The 23680-nt window shown below is 37.2% G+C and overlaps 1 protein-coding gene across 4 annotated transcripts in view; it reads left to right on the forward strand.

Annotated features, from left to right (window-relative positions):
- Nucleotides 1-22526, forward strand: part of LOC110454917 (centrosomal protein of 128 kDa-like) — a 43438-nt gene extending 20912 nt beyond the window's left edge. For 2 of the 4 annotated variants that reach the window (XM_021504730.1, XM_021504731.1), the window contains exons 15-28: nucleotides 142-228; nucleotides 1715-1774; nucleotides 1989-2054; nucleotides 2278-2298; nucleotides 4573-4670; nucleotides 5448-5514; nucleotides 9300-9328; nucleotides 9797-9866; nucleotides 10779-11088; nucleotides 11615-11656; nucleotides 17721-17770; nucleotides 18239-18355; nucleotides 18664-18771; nucleotides 18943-22526. In XM_021504730.1, the coding sequence (XP_021360405.1) occupies nucleotides 142-228; nucleotides 1715-1774; nucleotides 1989-2054; nucleotides 2278-2298; nucleotides 4573-4670; nucleotides 5448-5514; nucleotides 9300-9328; nucleotides 9797-9866; nucleotides 10779-11088; nucleotides 11615-11656; nucleotides 17721-17770; nucleotides 18239-18355; nucleotides 18664-18771; nucleotides 18943-19146 (1329 nt within the window). In that variant the 3' untranslated portion in view covers nucleotides 19147-22526. The remainder of the gene's footprint in view (nucleotides 1-141; nucleotides 229-1714; nucleotides 1775-1988; nucleotides 2055-2277; nucleotides 2299-4572; nucleotides 4671-5447; nucleotides 5515-9299; nucleotides 9329-9796; nucleotides 9867-10778; nucleotides 11089-11614; nucleotides 11657-17720; nucleotides 17771-18238; nucleotides 18356-18663; nucleotides 18772-18942) is intronic. The other 2 variants (XR_002463411.1, XM_021504732.1) reach the window with 2 other exon arrangements.
- Nucleotides 22527-23680: the final 1154 nt, after the last annotated feature.

Consider the following 23680-nt stretch of genomic DNA (forward strand, 5'->3'; position numbering starts at 1 on the left):
GTGAAAGGCGAGTGCGTTATCTACTGCCCCACCCATCCACCCTAATGTTAGAAACGTATCCCAAGTAATTGGAACCTTTCTCTAATAGAAACCTTGTTCCTTCGGTTTACTCTGTAGGTTGCTCTTTGTATGTACTTTTAGGACCTGAGACACAACTTTGTTGAGCTACAACACCGAGAGAAGGCGGCTAGAGAGGAGTTGAAAATCTACCAGAGACAACTGGCAGAGGTATGACGTTGCCTGTAATGTATGATCAGTAATACAGTGGAACCCGCTTATTATGATATTCTATTTGCCAGAGAGAAATATCATAAGAACTGATATATCATAAGAACCGATCAAGCTGTTTTCGATCGCTTTTATGCTGTCTGAACCGGAAGTGATATATTCTGTATTAATCAGACGTAGATTGATGTGGAAACATGGAAAAATATAGATACAAAATGATAACGTAATAATTGAAATAATTTGTTAATTGTTATTTATATCAGCGTGTTGTTAAAATTCTAGAAGATTTCTTTTTGCTTTCAAAATGATCAGTATGTAAATTCTACTTTCACTTTCAAATAACTTCGTGCATATTCCTGAGAACTATCTTTATACTACATCCTAGCTAACGATATCGTAATGTTATAGTCAATAGGATGAAAGAAGTGATATAAATAGTCATAATTTACCTATATTGTAACGAGAAGTTGCGTTACATTTTGTCCCAAAAAATTTATTTTGCCGTGCTATGTCAATTACGATCACGTGACAATCACATGCCTCGCAAGTCGTGGGGTGAAATCAACTTGCAAAAAAATAATAACAATTAAAAACACAAAATATTCCCTTTTTAACAATAATTAAATATTGTAAATCGTAAATTGTAAATAAAGCAGCCGTTGTTAGTTGTTTACAACAATAACGCTAATTTGAATCGATATCTGGCACCATGCTGTCAGTGCGGTTTGTCCCGATTTTGACACTTTTTCAACGGAGATATGGGGAAATCAACTTCTAATGCAATATAGAAACTATTGCTTAAGTGATTAAAAACATATGTCTTCCTTCTGAAGTGATATTTTCATTGAAATCGGCAGAAATCGGCATGATTTTCTCACAACCGTGAATATTTGTGAAAGGCATGCTCGTTTTCTTATCAGAATTTGTGTTGTAAAATGTCGGTAAGCTTAGGCCTAATCATTTCAATTTGATACACAGTCCTACAGTGTATTTTAGATAGCAATTAACTGCACCACATCTTTTGTTAAGACTTAAATGTATGACCAGCAAGCGATGGTCCATCTATTGTTTGCCGCTGACTGGGGTGAAGTGAGGTGTGACAAATTTACCTGGAGTGGACAGGTGATCACCTCGGGCGATGTCCAGTTAGCCGAATCTATTCCGTCTTTGCGTATTGCAGAGTTATCTTCTCTCACAAACAAGTGACGTAACAATCAATACCTGCTCCCAAGATAACTCTGCAATACGCAAAGATGGAATTGTTTAATTGTCTAGGTGTTTCACATGGACAACTTACCTGAGTTTTTACCTTATAAAATCCATTCAGGGCAGAAAAAAGTATCATAATAAGTGGGGTCCTACCTAGGATAAAATTGAAGTTGAACAAAATCCACACAAGTAATTGACCTACTGAGCTCTGAATGGTCAACACTTTTTCACACAATAACAAAATCAAATATAACGGAATTCTTATGAAACATTTCAGGAACGAGAATCGCACCACAATACAGTTGAAAATCTCAAACAAGAACTTAATGAGGTCAAGGTAAGTACTTTGTTCTGCAAATGAACAATAAAACAAATTGTACTTTGTTAATTTAATTACTTCTCTATAAAATAAAAACTTTGATATAACAAATAAGAAGGAACTGTCATATTTCTTAAACAGAAAAAAATGGAATTAAACACATCACCCTTTGGTGGCCATTACTGTGTTGTTGCCTTACACCAGAACAGGATGATGAGGATGTATTTTGTAGGTGCGGGAAGCTCATGTGATGCAGGACATACAGAGAAAGATGAAGAGAGGACACGCAGAGTATGAGGCAATTCAATTTGCACAAGTGACGTGTTCCATTCAGGGCAGAAAAAAGTATCATAATAAGTAGGCTCTTAAGGTTTGTTGTCGATAGCAATTAGCTTGTCAAGTATGAAGCAACCATACAGGCTCTTAAGGTAAGTGGTCAATAGCAATTAGCTTGTCAAGTATGGCAACCATACAGGCTCTTAAGGTAGGTGGTCATTAGTGATTAGCTTGTCAAGTATGAGGCAACCATACAGGCTCTTAAGGTTTGTTGTCGATAGCAATTAGCTTGTCAAGTATGAAGCAACCATACAGGCTCTTAAGGTAAGTGGTCAATAACATGCCAAGAATGAAGCAACCATACAGGCTCTTAAGGTAAGTGGTTAATAACATGTCAAGTATGAGGCAACCATACAGGCTCTTAAGGTAAGTGGTCAATAACATGTCAAGTATGGCAACCATACAGGCTCTTAAGGTAAGTGGTCAATAGTAATTAGCTTGTCAAGTATGAGGGATTAGCTTGTCAAGTATGAGGCAACCATACAGGCTCTTAAGGTAAGTGGTCAATAGTGATTAGCTTGTCAAGTATGAGGCAACCATACAGGCTCTTAAGATTTGTTGTCAATAGCAATTAGCTTATCGAGTGTGGCAACCATACAGGCTCTTAAAGTAAGTGGTCAATAGTGATTAGTTTGTCAAGTATGAGGCAACCATACAGGCTCTCAAGGTAAGTGGTCAATAACATGTCAAGTATGAGGCAACAATACAGGCTCTTAAGGTTTGTTGTCAATAGCAAATAGCTTGTCGAGTGTGGCAACCATACAGGCTCTTAAAGTAAGTGGTCAATAGAGATTAGCTTGTCAAGTATGAGGCAACCATACAGGCTCTTAAGATTTGTTGTCAATAGCAATTAGCTTATCGAGGGTGGCAACCATACAGGCTCTTAAAGTAAGTGGTCAATAGAGATTAGCTTGTCAAGTATGAGGCAACCATACAGGCTCTTAAGATTTGTTGTCAATAGCAATTAGCTTATCGAGTGTGGCAACCATACAGGCTCTTAAAGTAAGTGGTCAATAGAGATTAGCTTGTCAAGTATGAGGCAACCATACAGGCTCTTAAGGTAAGTTGTCAATAGCAATTAGCTTGTTGAGTGTGGCAACCATAAGGCTCTTAAGGTTTGTTGTCAATAGTGATTAGCATGTCAAGTATGAGGCAACCATACAGGCTCTTAAGGTAAGAGGGCAATAGCAATTAGCTTGTCTGGGGGTGGCAACCATACAGGCTCTTAAAGTAAGTGGTCAATAGTGATTAGCTTGTCAAGTACGAGGCAACCATACAGGCTCTTAATGTTTGATATCAATAGTGACTAGCTTGTCAAGTATTAGGCAACCATACAGGCTCTTAAGGTAAGAGGGCAATAGCAATTAGCTTGTCTGGGGGTGGCAACCATACAGGCTCTTAATGTTTGTTGTCAATAGTGATTAGCATGTCAAGTATGAGTCAACCATACATGCTCTTAAGGTTTGTTGTCAATAGTGAATAGCTTGTCAAGTATGAGGCAACCATCCAGGCTCTTAAGGTTTGTTGTCAATAGCAAGTCACCTTGCCACGTATGAGGCAACCATAAAGGCTCTTTAGGTTTGTTGTCAATAGTGATTAGCTAGTCAAGTATGAGGCAACCATACAGGCTCCTAAGGTTTGTTGTCAATAGTGATTAGCATGTCAAGTATGAGTCAACCATACATGCTCTTAAGGTTTGTTGTCAATAGTGAATAGCTTGTCAAGTATGAGGCAACCACACAGGCTCTTAACATACAGGCTCTTAAGGTAAGTGGTCAATAGTGATTACTTAAGGTAAGTGGTCAATAGCAATTAGCTTGTCAATTTTGAGGCAACCATACAGGCTCTTAAGGTAAGTTGTCAAGAGCAATTAGCTTGTTGAGTGTGGAAACCATAAGGCTCTTAAGGTTTGTTGTCAATAGTGAATAGCTTGTCAAGTATGAGGCAACCACACAGGCTCTTAACATACAGGCTCTTAAGGTAAGTGGTCAATAGTGATTAGCTTGTCAAGTATGAGGCAACCACACAGGCTCTTAACATACAGGCTCTTAAGGTAAGTGGTCAATAGTGATTACTTAAGGTAAGTGGTCAATAGCAATTAGCTTGTCTGGGGGTGGCAACCATACAGGCTCTTAAGGTAAGTGGTCAATAGTGATTAGCTTGTCAAGTGTGGCATCCATACAGGCTCTCAAGGTTTGTGGTCAGTTGTGTGCTGAATATGATGCAAACATAGTTGTTTTTAATGTTCTGTATTACTTAATATTTTGTACGATGGAAATTGATTTCTGAAAATGTCTATAATTAGAAGGAAAAAAACGTTTTTTTAGGCAGCAAAATGTAAAGGAAAAATTATTTCATACTGAAAATAATTGATGTCAATGTATTAGGACCAAGAATTATTGGATAAAAAATGGTCAATGTCAGTTTTGATGCCCTAAAAACTCTATATATAAGTAACCAAGGTGACTTTTTCAACCCAGATGGAATTAGGAGAAGAGAAATCCTCCTCCAAAATATCTAAACGTAATGAAGAGAAGATGCGTCAGGATGTGGAGAGACTCACACACGAAGTAGAGAGGTATCCTCCGTCACAGAACATTACCTTTTTGGCGCTTTCTTAATTCTGTTTTCTGAGAAAATGGGGGTATTTGTTTTGGTTTGTTTATCTGTCATGCTTAGTTTCTCAACAACTGCCCTAAAAATGGTAAATTTTTAACCAACTTTGGTATACACCTACATAAAAGCAAAATTTCAGGCAAAGTTTGATTGCAATTGTGAAGCCTGTTTACCCATAATTAATGAGGCTTCTCTATTCTTATTAGTAAATGGTTTCCTTGTAAATCACTGGCCTAAATCTGTATACATGATGGTAGTCTCAGGCTAGTGCAAACATTAATGTGATTTTTGAACATTTATACAAAACCAGGAAGGCTTCTCTATTTAGATTGATTGATTGTTTTTTGTTCAATAACTGCCCTGAAGAATAGTAAGATCTCAATCAAATTTAGCATGAAAATCTGTATTGATCAAATTTGAGACACAAATAGATATTGGCAACTCTTACACTAAATATGTGTACTACATATACAAACCTCAACAACAGATAGTTACCACGTGATTCTGAAAGGGATTTAAATTCTTCTGCTTGTTTTATTAACTCATTCATTCCTGAAGACACATTTGAACCCTTCCAATTCAAAGGTCGGAATAGTTCATTAAAAATTTCAGGGGTGAATGAGTTAATCTATAAAACTATATTTTATCATTTGAGTATACTCATTTCTACAGAACTTTTAGACTGAATTGATCTTGTTAATCTCATGGATAGTTCTAATTTTTATAACTTTATTTGAAGATCTGAAGAGGAGAGCTCCAACCTCTTAAGGAGACTTGAGCATGCTCATCAAGAATTTCAGACCCAGGTAGGCTGGTTAAACGTGTTCTATAATAATCATGATGTTTATATAAGTTTGACAAACTCCTAATACTGGTGTTCGTGTTTCCCTGAGTGCTTTATCAAAGACTTCCCTCATGTAACCATCCATACATCTGTGTGAATTGTTGTCTAACTGCTCCGTGTACGTTTTAATATCTCACAAGCATGTCATCTGTGTTGTCAATGCCGATCGTCACAGAAATATACACTTTATGTCGTCAGCTTTCAATGATGATAGTGTGGTCAGTTTTCTGTAATTCTGGTGAATAGATCAAGTCGTTTCTATCTGAAATGTTGAACTCGATGGAATATGACCATTTCACTCGTGTTCATATGATGTTACTGTCCCTCAGCAGTATCTGTCTTCAGTGTTAATGATAGCATCAGAAATTAATGGGTTTTTCATTAATTCAGAATAGAAGTTGATGTTATTAGGGACTAGCATAAAACTTTCAAGTGCTTTTAAAGAATCTTGGTATTTTTCCGTCTCTGTCCACATTTACATTCTTGAGAAAATCTCAGAATCCAGATATTTAAAAAAAAATCCCATTATGATTCGCTATTAAATATAGATATGCAATAGGGGTTCCTAGGGTCATGTTTAGATACATGTTCACTGTTACTATCCAAAATGGTTGCTGTAGCTTGTGCTTGGCTGTAATTGGGGAAGACATGGCGAGATCCTTGTTGATTGTCAGTGTGTTATTTTTTGCCCCTGTTAAATTATTGTTTTGTGCGTCCTTGAACAAGGGAAAAAAAGAGGCTAAAAAATATGTGTGTGTTTAAAGTTTCTTACCTATCCTATAATTTGTTGTCCTGTGTGCCAACTTTCAAAGATTTTATTAGGTTTTTTGGAAGGTTAGAAATGTCTAGAAAATTACTTATCATGGTTTGTCATCAAACTGATATATTTTCCCTGTTGAAAACAAGCATAATTTAATTTAAAGTGTTATAATAATGGTAGTAAGCAAATATACCCGGTAATCATTATTCTGAAGTTAAATTAACGAAACAATGTCAGAATATACCGGTAGTTAAAAAATATTTAAAAATGAAAAAACCTTCCAACCTATTTACCCTTCCCAATTTTCAACTTGAAATCCTAAGCACACATGTTAAATTTTCTAGGCCTTTTTTTATAAAAAAAAAACTGGGATGCCAAAGGGTGAAAAGTACTGAAAAAATACTGTTTATCAAGTAGTTAAAAGCTTGATGCAAATTTCACTGATTTGTTTGGAATCAAATTTCCCCATTTGAACTTTTTGTGTTTTCATCCGTATGCTAATGCTGAAAACAAAGTGCATTATGTTTTCCAGCATGTTATTACAAGTTTTTATCATCTTTTGAGGATTTCATCATCCCAAAAATAAAGTGAAAATTAAATCATCACATAATTACTTGATGTATGGTATTTCATTAACAGGTGATTTAGTATGCTTAATAAACGCAACAGTTGTCGACATAAGAAAGTTATGTTAATCTAACCAACATTTGTTATTTTTGTATTTTCGTATTTTAGAGATATGGATACTGTTTACATGTATGTACTAACTGACTTTACCATGTGATGAAGTATAAAAGACTGATATTTGTAAATGTTATACCTGAACAGTCCGGTCATGGGGAATATTTCAATTAGCAAGCATGTTATTTTAGTACACCTTTAAATATAAAGTGAAACCTATTAAACAAATCAGTTCCAAAGTATTTTTTTATATTGCAATAACTAACATACTTCAGGGAAAGAATGAAAGTCTTCTTCAAGAATGAATGGGATTGTCTGATTCCACAATAACACATACAAACTATAGAATTCAGATGAGTTGTTTTAGAATACACGGGATTTTGATTTGAATCCGTTATTTCACTACATCATTATAAAAGATAGCGTGAACTATGTGAGATATTCCCCTACGATCCTCTAATGTGTATGAATATGAAGCCTTAGATTCCACTACCTCCAACCATGTCAGATTTGTCGGTAATGATAATCTTAATTCAAACTCTTAGAATGTGTACATCACTCAATGAGAGTCTGTGTAGTTGAGAATGTTTGGATTGTCAGTGCTGTGAGTCCCAGTCCGAGTCGAGCATGGTTGGTGGGTTGTGGATGGTATGAATTGTTGCCTAACCTTGTGACCTGTAACTTGTAGCTTGCTGCCAAGGTCAGCGGGAAGCGTAAACCTGCGTGTTCACGTTTGATGAAACAGCTGAGTGTAAAACACTTTGGCGTCCCTGTTGTATGTGTTTGATAGATACGACAGCTAATCCTGTGTGGTGGCTTGGTAGTGTGTGGGTTATGTGGCTTTGGTGTTCAGTAATATCACACCCTTGTTTACTTTACTGACTTAACTACACATTTCTGTAGTGTCATTTTCAGTGTGGCAGTCACATGGATGACAAATGTAGGATGTACTTGGCTAAAACTATTGAACATAATTGCAAAAGGAAACAATGATTTATCGACAATCATTGAACTAGTGATCAGATAAGCACATCAGTAATTGAGGAAGATAAAGTTGGATCCTGTGGTACCCTTAAATTCTCATGTGATAAAGTATAAATTTTAAATGAGGTTTTTGATAATAGGAAGTATTAACAATTCTATTATACATTTATCAGTGTAAACAATATCTTCTCAGTACATGATTGTGTACTACATACTGTAGTACCTCAATCACATAGAAAAGCTGGTTCACAGCTATCCATAGACGTGAACCTTCTATGACCTGTAGAATACATTGTATTAGGTAGTTATGCGGTTTTTGGATCCACCGAATTGTCACTGCCGTAGATCAAATATCTTGGTATTTATATATACATTGTATTATTTTGCACTTGAAAAAATCTCAATGTATTAAGATTCATTTTATTTTGGGAGAATTAGTATTTTCAGGAATATGTGATATTCATATAAAAAAAAATTCACATGACATATGCTGATTTAATTACCAGAGGTCAGATAATTGTCCTAAAAGACATATTAGTAATTGTAACTGTTCACACATAAAATTAGAGCACAGTTTATCACATTTATAATATACTATATGACGGAAATAAGCTTTATTGAAGTTTAGTAAGAAAGTTTTTTCTGTGTGGCTAAAAGACCAGTCATGTTAGGTAGTGTACAAGATTGGCATTTCTAGTTACTTATAGCACCAAAGGCTTAACTGAATCTTACAAGATTTTGTAGATACACAAGTGTTGAATTATAACATTCGGTTTTGCTAGTTGGATTACAAGGATTTTGATTTTTGCACTGTAAAGATATTGTATGTTCTATATACAATGTAAAAATTGTTGGTACAAAAACGTTATCTACATCACTCACGGTAGTTTCACATACAACAGCACCTAGTAAAAATATATATATATTTTTTTTTATCTCTGATGAGTCATAGGATATATTTCAAACAGACATTCATGAATGTATCAGTTACTCAAAATCTTTCATATCTATGATCCAAATTTTAATTACATATCAGTGTTTTATTAATTATTTAATACTGTTCAATAATTTTGTATCTAAAGAGGTCTAGGTCAAGTATGTGACTGTTTACAGAGTAGATAAATAGCAACTTCTTTGATTATTTTAATGACCCGATATATAAGGGACTACACAATTTAATGCAAAACTAGAAATAACTTTGACTTCCCAATTTAATGCAAAACTAGAAATAACTGTGACTTCCCAATTTAATGCAAAACTAGAAATAACTTTGATTTGTTTGAGAAGTACCCTGGTATAAAGACTCTGTTTGTTCATTTCAGACTCAAATGGCAGAGAGTGATATGTCAAGGTAAGTCATCATTGTTGTCACGTTTCTGTAGTAATCTAGTGTTGAGTATGAAGTGTGAACAGTTTAGAATCATGATTGTGCTTTGAACTACTTTAATTCCTTTCATAAATCGTGTAGGCTATATGGTTTTTACATCTGAAAATGCTTTTTGGAGCCAAAAGCCACAATTTGGTCAAGCTGCCGATGATAGTATCTTTCCTTTCACAGAAATGTGTAAAAATGCAGGCTATAATGTGTTATTTGTCCTCTGTTAATGGTACAAATAAGTATGAAATGTCAGCAATTAAATGAAAGAATATGATACAATTTTATCTATTTTTAAATTATCAATTAAGAATTTAACTGTTTACTAAGGATACCTATACACAAAAGCAGTTACCTTTGTGGGGCATAGCTGTGATTGTACATGTCATTTAACATATTATTTAATTTGCAAGATGTATACAGAAGTGTTTGTCATGTCTGTAGGGTAAAGAAATATGAAGATGAACTATTTGCTCTGAAGAGTGAGCTGAAGAAGTCTAGGACTGACCATGATGTAAGTTGCCACTTTAAATAGGAACAGATTTCTTTCTTTCGCATTTATTGTTTTTATATACTTTCTGTTTGAAATATTGTCGTATTCAAATCACAATCTGCAAAGAAGGTAAGGCAAATATCCAAATGAACTCCTCATTGATATCTATAAGTCTTCTTCAAGTATTATGTAGAAATAGTTTATTAAATTCTATGTGCTGAATAAGGACATATTACCAGGGTATCTGGATCTGGTAATCCAAGATGGTTGCCATGGCTGCCGATTGGCTGCTACTTTTTGGACTATAACTCCTGTCTTATGGGTCTGATTCTATTTATATTTGGTGGTAACTGGTATTTGATGTATTACATGGCTTATAAACAATATTCCAATATCGAAAATAATTACTTCTGCTTCGCCATAATACAGAATATAAAAGGTTAAGCATATGGAAGAATCCCTGCTGACCTTTCAGCATTCTAGTCTGTTTTATTCAAATACAAACATTGACACTTTATACACTCCAGCTGTTTCATTGCCTTGATTTATACTGTTGTAGGGCCTCAAATATGATACTGTTGCTGTTAATAATCTTGATTTGTACTGTTGAAGGGCCTCAAGTATGATACACCAAGCTGTTAATTACTTTGATTTGTACTGTTGTAGGGTCTCAAATATGATACAGTTGCTGTTAATTTCCTTGATTTGTACTGTTGTAGGGCCTCAAGTATGATACACCAAGCTGTTAATCACCTTGATTTGTACTGTTGTAGGGCCTCAAATATGATACAGTTGCTGTTAATTACCTTGATTTGTACCGTTGTAAGACCTCAAGTATGATACACCAAGCTGTTACTTACTTTGATTTGTACTGTTGTAGGGTCTCAAATATGATACAGTTGCTGTTAATTACCTTGATTTGTACTGTTGTAGGGCCTCGTATATGAAATGGTGACAGAGGTTGACACACTGATGGAGCTAGTCGCTACAGGTTCCATGGAGAAACGTCAGACAGTGACTGCTGTGAAGGGAGCTCCTAATGGTCCAAGTGCCACCGTAGTTGATATCAAAAGTAAGATGAAATGGCTGCGTCGAGAGATAAGGGACAGGATCAAGTATGAACAGAAGTTACGCAAAGACCTGCGAGAGGCTTTAACCTGTAACGACCATGACCGCCAGTTCCTTCTTGCAGAACTTGCCAAAAGAGAAGATGTCCTTGATGAATTGTCCAGTGCCAAGCAAGGTATAAGTCTTTTCCACTGTGGACTCTAAGATAATCCCTGTAGTAAGATTGGTCTTGTGTAGGGACAACTCTTCGTAGAATTGGTTTTATCACACTCATTGAGATGGCACAGCTTCAAATATCATCGGTGGCTTATCATTGGTGTTTAATGTTATCATCTGTTCATGCCTCAAGTCTCTGTACCTAGGATCATCCTCAGCTACCATAAATTTATAACTGTACAACTTAGTTTGAAAATCGAAATATCGTTACTTGAGCACCTGGTACACACTCCATTTACTCGTAGGAAACCTCAATGTTATTTATTACATGTGTAACCAATTTCAGTTAACAATATTATAAGGGCACAGCTTGTTAAGTGATATTTCATAATCACAAGAAAAAAAATTATGATGTAAAAGAAAATTCATATGCATTGAAAGATATCTTTAAAATGGATTAATACTGCATTTCTATGGTTCACCCTTTCATATGTGGACCTGATGATGAGTGTTATATGTTAAACATGTTACTGCCCACTTTACAGGGAGGATCCTACAAATGCCATACCTTGGCAAGCTGTTACCTGGTACTATTCTTTGTAGTGTGCAGTTTCACTCTGTTGTCTTTGCATTAAATTTCTTTGAAATTCATGTTAAAGAAATTGGGGTAAAATGTTATCCATTTAAATTAACCCATTGTTCTGTGAGAGGTGACACAATGGTATATCACAAGTCTGTTACACAAGTTTGTTCTGTCAGTACTTTTTATACCCATGATTGTAACATCAATTTCGGGAGTTATGATTTTTAACATTTATTAAGTTTTTGTAAAAAAAAACCAAAAAAACATTGTGATACAAGTCTCCATACAATTTAATACATATCAATCAAGAAAGTAATTTTTTAAGCTTCAGAAGCTGAAAAAATAAAGTGAAGTCCAATGAACATTTCTGTAGTCCAGGAAGATTTTTTTTTTTACAGTTTTAGATAGAATTCATTTCTATACTGTGTAAAACACAATCTAGAGTTTAAAGACATTTAACAAACTTTGTAACAGTCTGAAGTATGACCATTTAGGTAGTCCTTAACAACCTTAATACCAGGTGCTGCGGTGTATCCGTGTTGTGAGGCATGGTGGTCCCAGACTGACAAGACACACCTACATGACAGCGTTATAGCATCATACCCTACATCAGTCCATGCATGTTTTGTGTGTCACACAGCCCTGACAAAGCCATACCCTCTTACCCTCCATCAGTCCATGCATGTTTTGTGTGCCACACAGCCCAGACAAAGCCATACCATCTTACTCTTCATCAGTCCATGCATGTTTTGTGTGCCACACAGCCCAAACAAAGCCATACCACTTTACCCTCCATCAGTCCATGCATGTTTTGTGTGTCACATAGCCCTGACAAAGCCATACCAAAGCCATACCGTTTTACTTTCCATCAGTCCATGCATGTTTTGTGTGTCACACAGCCCAGACAAAGCCATACCATCTTATCTACCATCAGTCCATGCATGTTTTGTGTGCCACACAGCCCAGACAAAGCCATACCCTCTTACCCACCATCAGTCCATGTATGTTTTGTGTGTCACACAGCCCAGACAAAGCCATACTGTTTTACCAACCATCAGTCCATGCATGTTGTGTGTGTAACACAGCCCTGACAAAGTCATACCAAAGCCATACCATTTTACTCTCCATCAGTCCATGCATATTGTGTGTTACACAGCCCAGGCAAAGCCATACTGTTTTACCAACCATCAGTCCATGCATGTTGTGTGTGTCACACAGCCCAGACAAAGCCATACTGTTTTAGCAACCATCAGTCCATGCATGTTGTGTGTGTCACACAGCCCAGACAAAGCCATACTGTTTTACCAACCATCAGTCCATGCATGTTGTGTGTGTAACACAGCCCTGACAAAGTCATACCAAAGCCATACCATTTTACTCACCATCAGTCCATGCATATTGTGTGTCACACAGCCCAGGCAAAGCCATACTGTTTTACCAACCATCAGTCCATGCATGTTGTGTGTGTCACACAGCCCAGACAAAGCCATACCCTCTTACCCACCATCAGCCCATGCATGTTTTGTGTGACACACAGCCCAGACAAAACCATACTGTTTTACCAACCATTAGTCCATGCATGTTGCGTGTGTCACACAGCCCAGACAAAGCCATACTGTTTTACCAACCATCAGTCCATGCATGTTGTGTGTGTCACACAGCCCAGACAAAGCCATACCATTTTACCCACCATCAGTCCATGTATGTTTTGAACACCACACAGCCCTAACAAAGCCATACCCTCTTACCCACCATCAGGGCATGTATGTTTTGTACACCACACAGCCCAGACAAAGCCATACCATTTTACCCACCATCAGTCCATGCATGTTTTGTACACCACACAGCCCTGACAAAGCCATACCATCTTACCCACCATCAGTCCATGTATGTTTTGTGTGCCACACAGCCCAGACAAAGCCATACCCTCTTACCCACCATCAGTCCATGTATGTTTTGTGTGCCACACAGCCCTAACAAAGCCAGACCCTCTTACCCACCATCAGTCCATGTATGTTTTGTGTGCCACACAGCCCTAACAAAGCCAGACCCTCTTACCCACCATCAGTCCATGTATGTTTTGTGTGCCACACAGCCCAGACAAAGTCATACCCTCTTACCCTCCATCAGTCCATGCATGTTTTGTACACCACACAGCCCAGACAAAGCCATACCATTTTACTCTCCATCAGTCCATGTTTGTTTTGTGTGCCACACAGCCCTGACAAAGCCATACCATTTTACCCTCCATCAGTCCATGCATGTTTAGTGTGCCACACAGCCCTGACAAAGCCATACCATCTTATCCACCATCAGACCATGTTTGTTTTGTGTGTCACACAGCCCTGACAAAGCCATACCCTCTTACCCACCATCAGCCCATGTATGTTTTGTGTGCCACACAGCCCAGACAAAGTCATACCCTCTTACCCACCATCAGTCCATGCATTTTTTGTGTGTCACACAGCCCAGACAAAGCCATACCATTTTACCCACCATCAGTCCATGCATGTTTTGTGTGTCACACAGCCCAGGCAAAGCCATACTGTTTTACCAACCATCAGTCCATGCATGTTGTGTGTGTCACACAGCCCAGACAAAGCCATACTGTTTTACCAACCATCAGTCCATGCATGTTGTGTGTGTCACACAGCCCAGACAAAGCCATACTGTTTTAGCAACCATCAGTCCATGCATGTTTTGTGTGGCACACAGCCCAGACAAAGCAATACCCTCTTACCCACCATTAGTCCATGTATGTTTTGTACACCCCACAGCCCTGACAAAGCCATCCCCTCTTACCCGCCATCAGTCCATGTATGTTTTGTGTGTCACACAGCCCTAACAAAGCCATCCCATCTTACCCACCATCAGTGCATGTATGTTTTGTACACCACACGGCGCTAACAAAGCCATACCATCTTCCCCACCATCAGGGCATGTATGTTTTGTACACCCCACAGCCCTGACAAAGCCATCCCCTCTTACCCGCCATCAGTCCATGTATGTTTTGTGTGCTACACAGCCCAGACAAAGCCAGACCATCTTATCCACCATCAGACCATGTTTGTTTTGTGTGTCACACAGCCCTGCCAAACTCATACCAAAGCCATACCATTTTACCCTCCATCAGTCCATGTATGTTTTGTGTGCTACACAGCCCAGACAAAGCCGTACCATCTTACTCTTCATCAGTCCATGCATGTTTTGGGTGTCACACAGCCCAGACAATGGCATGCCCTCTTACCCACCATCAGCCCATGCTTGTTTTGTGTGCCACACAGCACTGACAAAGCCAGACCATCTTTCCCACCATCAGCCCATGTATGTTTTGTACACCACACAGCCCTAACAAAGCCATCCCATCTTACCCACCATCAGTGCATGTATGTTTTGTACACCACACGGCCCTAACAAAGCCAGACCCTCTTACCCACCATCAGGCCATGTATGTTTTGTACACCCCACAGCCCTGACAAAGCCATTCCCTCTTACCCACCATCAGCCCATGTATGTTTTGTACACCCCACAGCCCTGACAAAGCCATCCCCTCTTACCCCCCACCAGTCCATGTATGTTTTGTGTGCTACACAGCCCAGACAAAGCCATACTATTTTACCCTCCATCAGTACATGCATGTTGTGTGTGTCACACAGTCCAGACAAAGCCATACCATTTTATCCTCCATCAGCCCATGCATGTTTTGTGTGACACACAGCCCAGACAAAACCATACCGTTTTACCAACCATCAGTCTATGCATGTTGTGTGTGTCACACAGTCCTGACAAAGCCAGACCATCTTACCCACCATCAGCCCATGTATGTTTTGTACACCACACAGCCCAGACAAAGCCATACCATCTTACCCACCATCAGCCCATGTATGTTTTGTGTGCCACACAGCCCAGACAAAGCCATACCATCTTACCCACCATCAGGGCATGTCTGTTTTGTGCACCACAAAGCCCTGACAAAGCCAGACCATCTTACCCACCATCAGGGCATGTCTGTTTTGTGCACCACAAAGCCCTGACAAAGCCAGACCATCTTACCAACCATCAGGGCATGTATGTTTTGTACACCACACAGCCCTAACAAAGCCATACCATTTCCCCTCAGTTGAGGATGTTTCTCCAACCATCATTGAACACAAATTTAGTCACAGATCCATTTATTATTTTTGCACTGGTCAAAAAGTATTTTCGTAAACATTCTCAGAATTATCATTGCCATTGTCATTTTAGGAAAATATTGAGAAAGGAATTCAAGTTTTCTGTATTTCATTTACCATAACTGTTTATACTGGATGTGCTTTTTGTTTATTTGCTAGTTTTGACAATAAGTGTTGTTAAGATGCCTATTTTAATGAGCCCTTAATGACAAAGGCTATATTTTGTTGTCTGGTGCCGGTACATTGGGTAGTGGGTTATGGGTATACATTGGTGAAAGGGAGTTACACCAGGAGCTTCAATGCACAGCTTACAGCAATGGTTTACAGCTTACTCATTGCTTACAGGAGTTAACTTTTTTCCAGTACGAAGTCATCTTCAAGATAAAATATATTAAAAAGTCTTTTAGATCTGATTACATTGTGTATGATATGAAACACAGATATTGTATGTAATGTCTTGGTGAAATTTTGTTTCAATGATTCTTATACAGGATGCAAAGTTTTGAACATCTTATGATAATTTCCTTTCTGTAATATATTTCAATAATTTTCATTACAAAGTATATTGGTGAACCAGTAAATTGTCAGATTAATACAAGTCACCAAATATATTTAAGCAATGGATAAAGAATGATTAGAAGAGAGCAAAAGAAAGCTAGCTTAGAGAAATGACTTTGAAACAGGATTTTATAATTTTAAAGGCATTTTAATGTCAAAGTGTGGACAACAGCAGAATCTTGCGTATAGGTGAACTTCTTCAAGCATTGTGTTTATATGTTTTGGCTCAAAGTTGAGCCGTCATCAGATTCTTGTTTTGATGACGTTAAGCCGAAACATGTAAACACTCTGCTGGAAAAAATTCATACATAAACAAGATTCTGCTGTGTTGTCTTTGTGTCGTCTGAATTAGCAGGACTCTGAATACAATGTGTACTACAAGTATCCATGTCGGTAATCATCTGAATTGTACAGGATTTTCAACTTAACCCTTTCACCACTGTAGACCATAATGGACTCATCCAGATCAATACATCATTGCATGGTAGAGTCTACTAAAGTTACATAGGGGTGAAAGGGTTAAAGAGAAGTTGCGTCTCCAACCCCTTTGAGTTGTATGCGCTGTATGTAAGAGATTGTGTTTAAGGTATGAAGTACTATGTACCAGTGTGTTTCTCTGGTCCACATTTCTAGTGCTTTTCTATTGCTTACATTGTACTTTCATAGCATTTGTTGATAATATCCATTTAAACGCATGAGGTATTTCCCCCACTACATACCCTACAAATCTGGCTGTGCAGCCTGTTTTCAGGCCATGCAATACAAGGTTCCATGTTTCAATCTGTGATACTACAAGATGTTGTATTTCCCAAGTAGCCAAACAGACTCCTCTTTGGCTGGATCTCATGGGTTGATATACATTGGTCTAATCAATGAATTGAAACCAGAATGGATGCCAAACATTTTAGCGCCATTTTAACTTATGGAAACATGACGTAAACATGATGTCATTATTATATCTTCAACTTCATTTCCTCCGTCATTGTTGTTTGGATCAAATTTTTCAGAAGAAAATTAGATATTAATAAGAGAGTAATTATGAGCATTGCTTTTTCGGACAATATTGATTGCTTTTAAAGAACAGTTGTAGGTATGTAGTTTAAGCAATACCACACTTGTGTATTCCTCTGGCATCTCAGATTGCACTCATCTATTGTATGAATATACAAACATATATATTTCATTCGCGGTAAAGCACTTGTGAAATACACATATATCCATTTATGCAATTCATGTACACTTGTGCAGTCTGCGACGTCGGATAAACACACATGTAGTATTGCCTATATATGGTCTGCTAATCATGCCTTGTTTATTTACCCGTCATTGTTGTTTCAGAGCTGGCCTACAGAGATCTGGATAACGTGCAAGCCGTAGAGAAATTACAGGTACAAAATGGCTTCTCTTTCATTGTACAGTTTACAATAAACTCACTTAAAAATATATATTGGTATGTTTATCCCTTTTACTGTCCTTTGTTCTACAAATATTTGAAGTCCAATAAGATAGGGGAAAACTTTGTGAAATACAGTGATACTGGGGGAAAAAAATTATCAAAATTATAGCAAACTCACAAGAGCCACAATTTGATTCCAGTAAAACGTTACTCCAGCCAAGTACTTCAGGTTTAGTTAAGGCATACCACCCATATAATCTATTTGATAATGTCACTTCATTTGCTTAGAAATAAAAGGCAGGAAATCCAGTTTCGGATAGAAGTGAGTTATCTTGGAGTCCTGGGGTTGGGTAGTTTTGACTAGAAAAACCTTAACAAGAACTATATCAAATATCAGTAAAAATCATGCCAGTATATTGTACTGTGTTATTTTTTTTATTTTTTTTTTCTCTAAATTTAGGAACACATCCTTGATTTGACAGATGAATTAGAATTGAGGAAAATACGAGAGGAAGAGATCATACGAGCCCAGGAATCTGACAAACAACACATCATTGAAGATTTACACGAACTCAGGGTAAGACATCACTGAAGATTTCCATGAACTCAGAGTAACATTGACTTAATTTGATGTCCTTAATGACAGCAGTTTATCTCAAATGTTGGTGTACATGATTTCTTAGGAGTTAATAGACAGAGTTGTATGCCAGATTAAAGTTTGAAGGTCAGATACATTTAGTCCAGACATTGATTAAATGTTAAATAAATTTACAAAATTATCACTATAACAGCTTTCTGAATTTGGTTCTTTTTGCGAGAGTACACTAACACACTCTACTTGTATTTTGTACTGTTGTTGTTCTAAAGATGTGTTTTCCTTTGTAGACTGTACAAGAGGAGAAGGCTAGGATAGAGGATCGATATCTGCGTCTGTCTGAGACAATGAGAGCCCTACAAGATGAGATAAAATCTGCAAACATAGGGGGAAACAAGGTAAGAGAAACATTGTTTCCAAACCTATCATGAACTACCATTCTATGTTTTTATTAATAAATGCACGAGTAAAGTAAAAAAAATATTTTCAAAATAAAAGTTTATTTTTAATTTCAAACATTTGGAAGACGAGACATTTTCCTCAACTTACCTGTTTAATGTGATTTATAGGTGACAGAGTTTGAGCGTGAGAGGAATGTTGGAAATCTGCGAAAGTCTACAACGCCAAGGAAGAAGAACCAGAGAGTCCGGATACATGAGAGTTCGAAGCGTCCAATCACTCCCCCGTCAAAGCTAAAGAAGGGCCAAACTCCTCCCATGTCATTGTCCGAGGAAGAATTCAAAAGACGTTATATGTCTGAAAAAGACTGCTAGCATTATTAAACTTAATACTATATCTCCTCAAACAATGTATTCTGTGAAACAGGACTGACCAGGGTTTTATAGAAATTGAACTGTTGATTACTTTGTGGGCCAGAAGTACCGGTAATCACCAAGTACCTCCACAAACAGCTTATGGTCAAAGATAGATTACTTTGCCTTTGAGGACTTCAGGCCCACATGATTAAAAATAATTTCTTTCTAATGTTGGTATTGGGGCTTGTTAAGGTGTTCTATTATGTCTTGTACAGATGTGTTTGATGCCCTGTACAGATGCGTTTGATGCCCTGTACAGATGTGTTTGATGCCCGGTACAGATGTGTTTGATGCCCTGTACAGATGTGTTTTAAGCCCTGTACAGATGGGTTTGGTGCCCTGTACAGATGTGTTTGATGCCCTGTACAGATTTGTTTGATGCCCTGTACAGATGTGTTTGATGCCCTGTACAGATATGTTTGATGCCCTGTTAGGTGTTGCTTGATGACCTGTACATGTGTTGTGTGATGCCCTGTTAGGTATTGTTTGATGCCTTGTATATGTGTTGTGTGATGCCTTGTACAGGTGTTGTATGATGCCTCGTACAGGTATGAGGTCGTGTACAGGTGTTGTGTGATGCCTTGTACAGGTATGATGTCGTGTACAGATGTTGAGTGATGCCCTGTACAGGTGTTGTTTGATGCCCTGTACAGGTCTTGTGTGATGCCTTGTACAGGTGTTGTATGATGCCTCGTACAGATGTGTGATGCCTTGTTGTATGATGCCTTGTACAGGTGTTGTGTGATGCCTTGTACAGGTATGATGTCATGTACAGGTGTTGTGTGATGCCCTGTACAGGTATGATGTCATGTACATGTGTTGTATGATACCTTGTACAGGTATGATGTCATGTAAGATGTTGTGTGATGCCTTTTTCAGGTACGATGTCATGTACAGGTGTTGTGTGATGCCTCGTACAGGTATGATGTCGTGTTCAGGTGTTGTGTGATGCCTTGTACAGGTATGATGTTGTGTACAGGTGTTGTGTGATGCCCTGTACAGGTATGGTGTCATGTACAGGTGTTGTGTGATGCCTTGTACAGGTATGATGTGTACAGATGTTGAGTGATGCCTTGTACAGGTATGATGTGTACAGATGTTGTGTGATGCCCTGTACAGGTATGGTGTCATGTACAGGTGTTGTGTGATGCCCTGTACAGGTATGATGTGTACAGATGTTGAGTGATGCCCTGTACAGGTGTTGTGTGATGCCTTGTATAGGTATGATGTCGTGTACAGGTGTTGTGTGATGCCTTGTACAGGTATGATGTCATGAACAGGTGTTGTGTGATGCCTTGTACAGGTATGATGTTGTGTACAGATGTTGAGTGATGCCCTGTACAGGTGTTGTGTGATGCCCTGTACAGGAGTTACATTTGATACACAGATTCTGTAGTACTGTGGGGCAGTGTACAGTCTTCTCACATACTCTATATTACCACATTCCCAAGAAATGTTAAGATCTTTCATTATCATTTCTAAGATGTTAAGATCTTCTACATCATTCTCAAGATGTGTTTATATCCTACATGACATTCCTGAGATATGTTAAGATCTTACACAATATTCTACGGAGATGTCAAGATATTATATAACATTCCAGAGAAATGTCAAGATCTCATATACCAGGCAATTTTCCAGAGAGATGTTAAGATCTGAATCAAAAAAATTCAACAGGAGATGTATTTTCACATTAACTGATAAGTGACTAATTCAGTTACTACTACTGTTACAAATTAGGTAATATATGATATTAATATGACAGAATTCCTACTTAACATTTGCTTTTATGAGAAAATGCTTTGGCTAGTTATTTCACACTACCATGAAACATTCTATTTGTTGCTTCATATTTCACTAAAACTAGAAAGAAAGATGAAGACAAACCAATGAAAGCCAAACACATGTAAGTAGTGTAGTAGCTGTATGATAAACTGTAATCTTAGCCAGGTCGCCAGTAGAGAAACCTTAGCCACGTCACTTTCACTTGAAGAAAAACTTTAAGCCAGGCCCTCTGTAGGCCTGTATAGATAGCTGTGTGTAAATGTCCGTTATATGCCATATATACATGAAATGTAGATACGTTAACTATTTATTTTAGTGCTGATTTGAATGGGTGAAATATGTGAATGTTTGTTGATTGTGATTATTTGTTAGTGTCCTCAAGGTGAAAGATCAGTTTCACTTTGACATCAGATGAAATATACTACATTTCTGTACATTCTAAGACATTGGAATTCTTCTAGCACAAATTCACTAAATTGTTGCCATTATACAGGGCTATTAGTTGACCCTTCTAAAGTCAAATCACTATGTCCTTGAAATTTGAAAAGTCAAAACCTGTTAAATAGACACATGCTTCAGAACCCACGAGTCAAAACTCATTTCGGGAAATCAAAAACATACTCTCAAGGGTCTACCAAAAGCCTTAAATCATATATAAAAGTGGAAAACTTTTGTATTTTATCAGTAAAATCTAACACTTCCTCATACCCACCTCTACAATATCTGGTATTGGTTAGTGGTTGGGTGAATATTGCAAGTTAACCCTTTCACCACTGTAGACCATAATGGACTCACCCTGATAAATGTATGGTAGAGTCTACTTAAGTTACCTAGGGGTGAAAGAGTTGATAAACATGGTTTTTACTTATCCCTTAATGTTCTTTTAAAGGAATAAGTGAGCAAGGAACAAGGATGTAAGATCTGTTATTAAAACAGTGGAGCATTTAACGTTTTGCAAGTTGGTTATGTAATGCCAATGTTGTTTTGTATTTATTTTCACGAATTACTGGGTAGTTGTAGGTGTTTATGTATAGGATCTGAGTGATCACAAAGTATTGTGAACTGGAGTGCCTATTACATATATTTGTAATACAAACTGATTTATATGACGGGACCTGTGATATGTATATGAAATTTGTTGTGCAAAAATCTTTAAAGGTGTATATTGTCTCATTGTTGGCAATATTTTAAGAACCGTTCCAGTATTTTTGGTTAAATGCACATCTTGTTTACTTTTATGTCTTATAATTACAAACAAGCGCTTCTAACATTCTGTATTTACAATATTTCCTTTTTAAAATTTTAGAATAATCACCAGAGATTTATGTAAGAACAAGATGATTTGTACTTTGTTCAAAATGAACGGAATCTCTTAGAAGTGTATTTTATAACTCTTTACTTTCCTCTGTGATGATGAATTCTACACATCAATGATCTAAGTTACTTTGCATTCCTCTACAAATCTTTATTGTGAATTTCTACATTGTATATTAAATCAAATTTTATACACAAATACATAAATAAAACCTATATATTGTACTTCTTGTTTATTGTGTCTTACTTTTAATAGAGAAAAATAAATAACAGAAAATAAGGAATATCAACATCTGTTCTGATTGCTGCTTGCTGAGACATGTAAACCCAAATTAAACTACAGAATCTAGATGTCGATACTCCATATTTTGTTTCTATTCTTTGTATATGACAACCGACATTACTGTCTTATGTTAATAATATGAAAACCTTATTAAAACCCTATCTTGATCTACACTCCGTTCAGTAAAATATACTCTGCTTTGTCAAATTTTTTTTTTTAATTTGGCAGCCAAAGTTCTTAATGTACTAGAGTGTCGTTTATGGGATGGAGAGTATATCAAGTTATGGCATTTATCGGATTGTTACTTTAATTTCTTTGTTTATGTATGTTCTTTATCTAAGCCTTTAAACTTCAGAGATGGTGTATAAGGAAGATGACATTTGGACAAACTTTTCAGCACTTGTAAGGGAAGGGGGGGGGGGGGGGGGGGGGGGAGAAGAAAATTTTAGAGAAAGAGTTTCTGGAGATTTCTTAAAACAATTTGGCAACTGTAGTAAAGTGAGACTTTCTGTTGGATATTAATTTATCATCTAAAAACAAGTCTACATGATAATTTAAATATACAGTTTATGTATGACATAATTCTGAAGGTTAACAGCTTTTGCTGAAATTTGACTCCTTGTTGGGGCCCATTGATAGCCCACAATTTGACTTTTTACTCTAACTCCACAGACATACTGAAAACAAAGCATGAGGCTGGAGTATTCATATTTGTGATGGATGGTTTTCAAAAGTATTCACTAGTGTGTTTGTATCAATGGAAATGACTATGGTTCCACAGACTAGGGCCCAAGCTTGAACAAAACTTTAGTCTACACCTACATAGAGCTACTAACAGAGCTGATCAGAGATAATTTGAGTGAATGTGAAAACCTACTGATAACATGGATGGAGGTATAGAACAGCTCAGAAAAGGTATGAAATACATTCCATTTTATGCTCCTGTAATGAAATGAAACTTCACCTAAGTTGTCAATACTTACATACCTTTACTGAATTTGTCAATACTTATTCCGTCTTTGCGTATTGCAGAGTTATCTTCCCTTGGGAGCAGGTATTGATTGTTACATCATTGGTTTGTGTGAGAAAATTACGTCGTTTTTTCAAAAC

The sequence above is a fragment of the Mizuhopecten yessoensis genome, unplaced genomic scaffold (assembly GCF_002113885.1).
Source record: "Mizuhopecten yessoensis strain PY_sf001 unplaced genomic scaffold, ASM211388v2 scaffold8111, whole genome shotgun sequence".
Taxonomy (NCBI): Eukaryota; Metazoa; Mollusca; class Bivalvia; order Pectinida; family Pectinidae; genus Mizuhopecten; species Mizuhopecten yessoensis.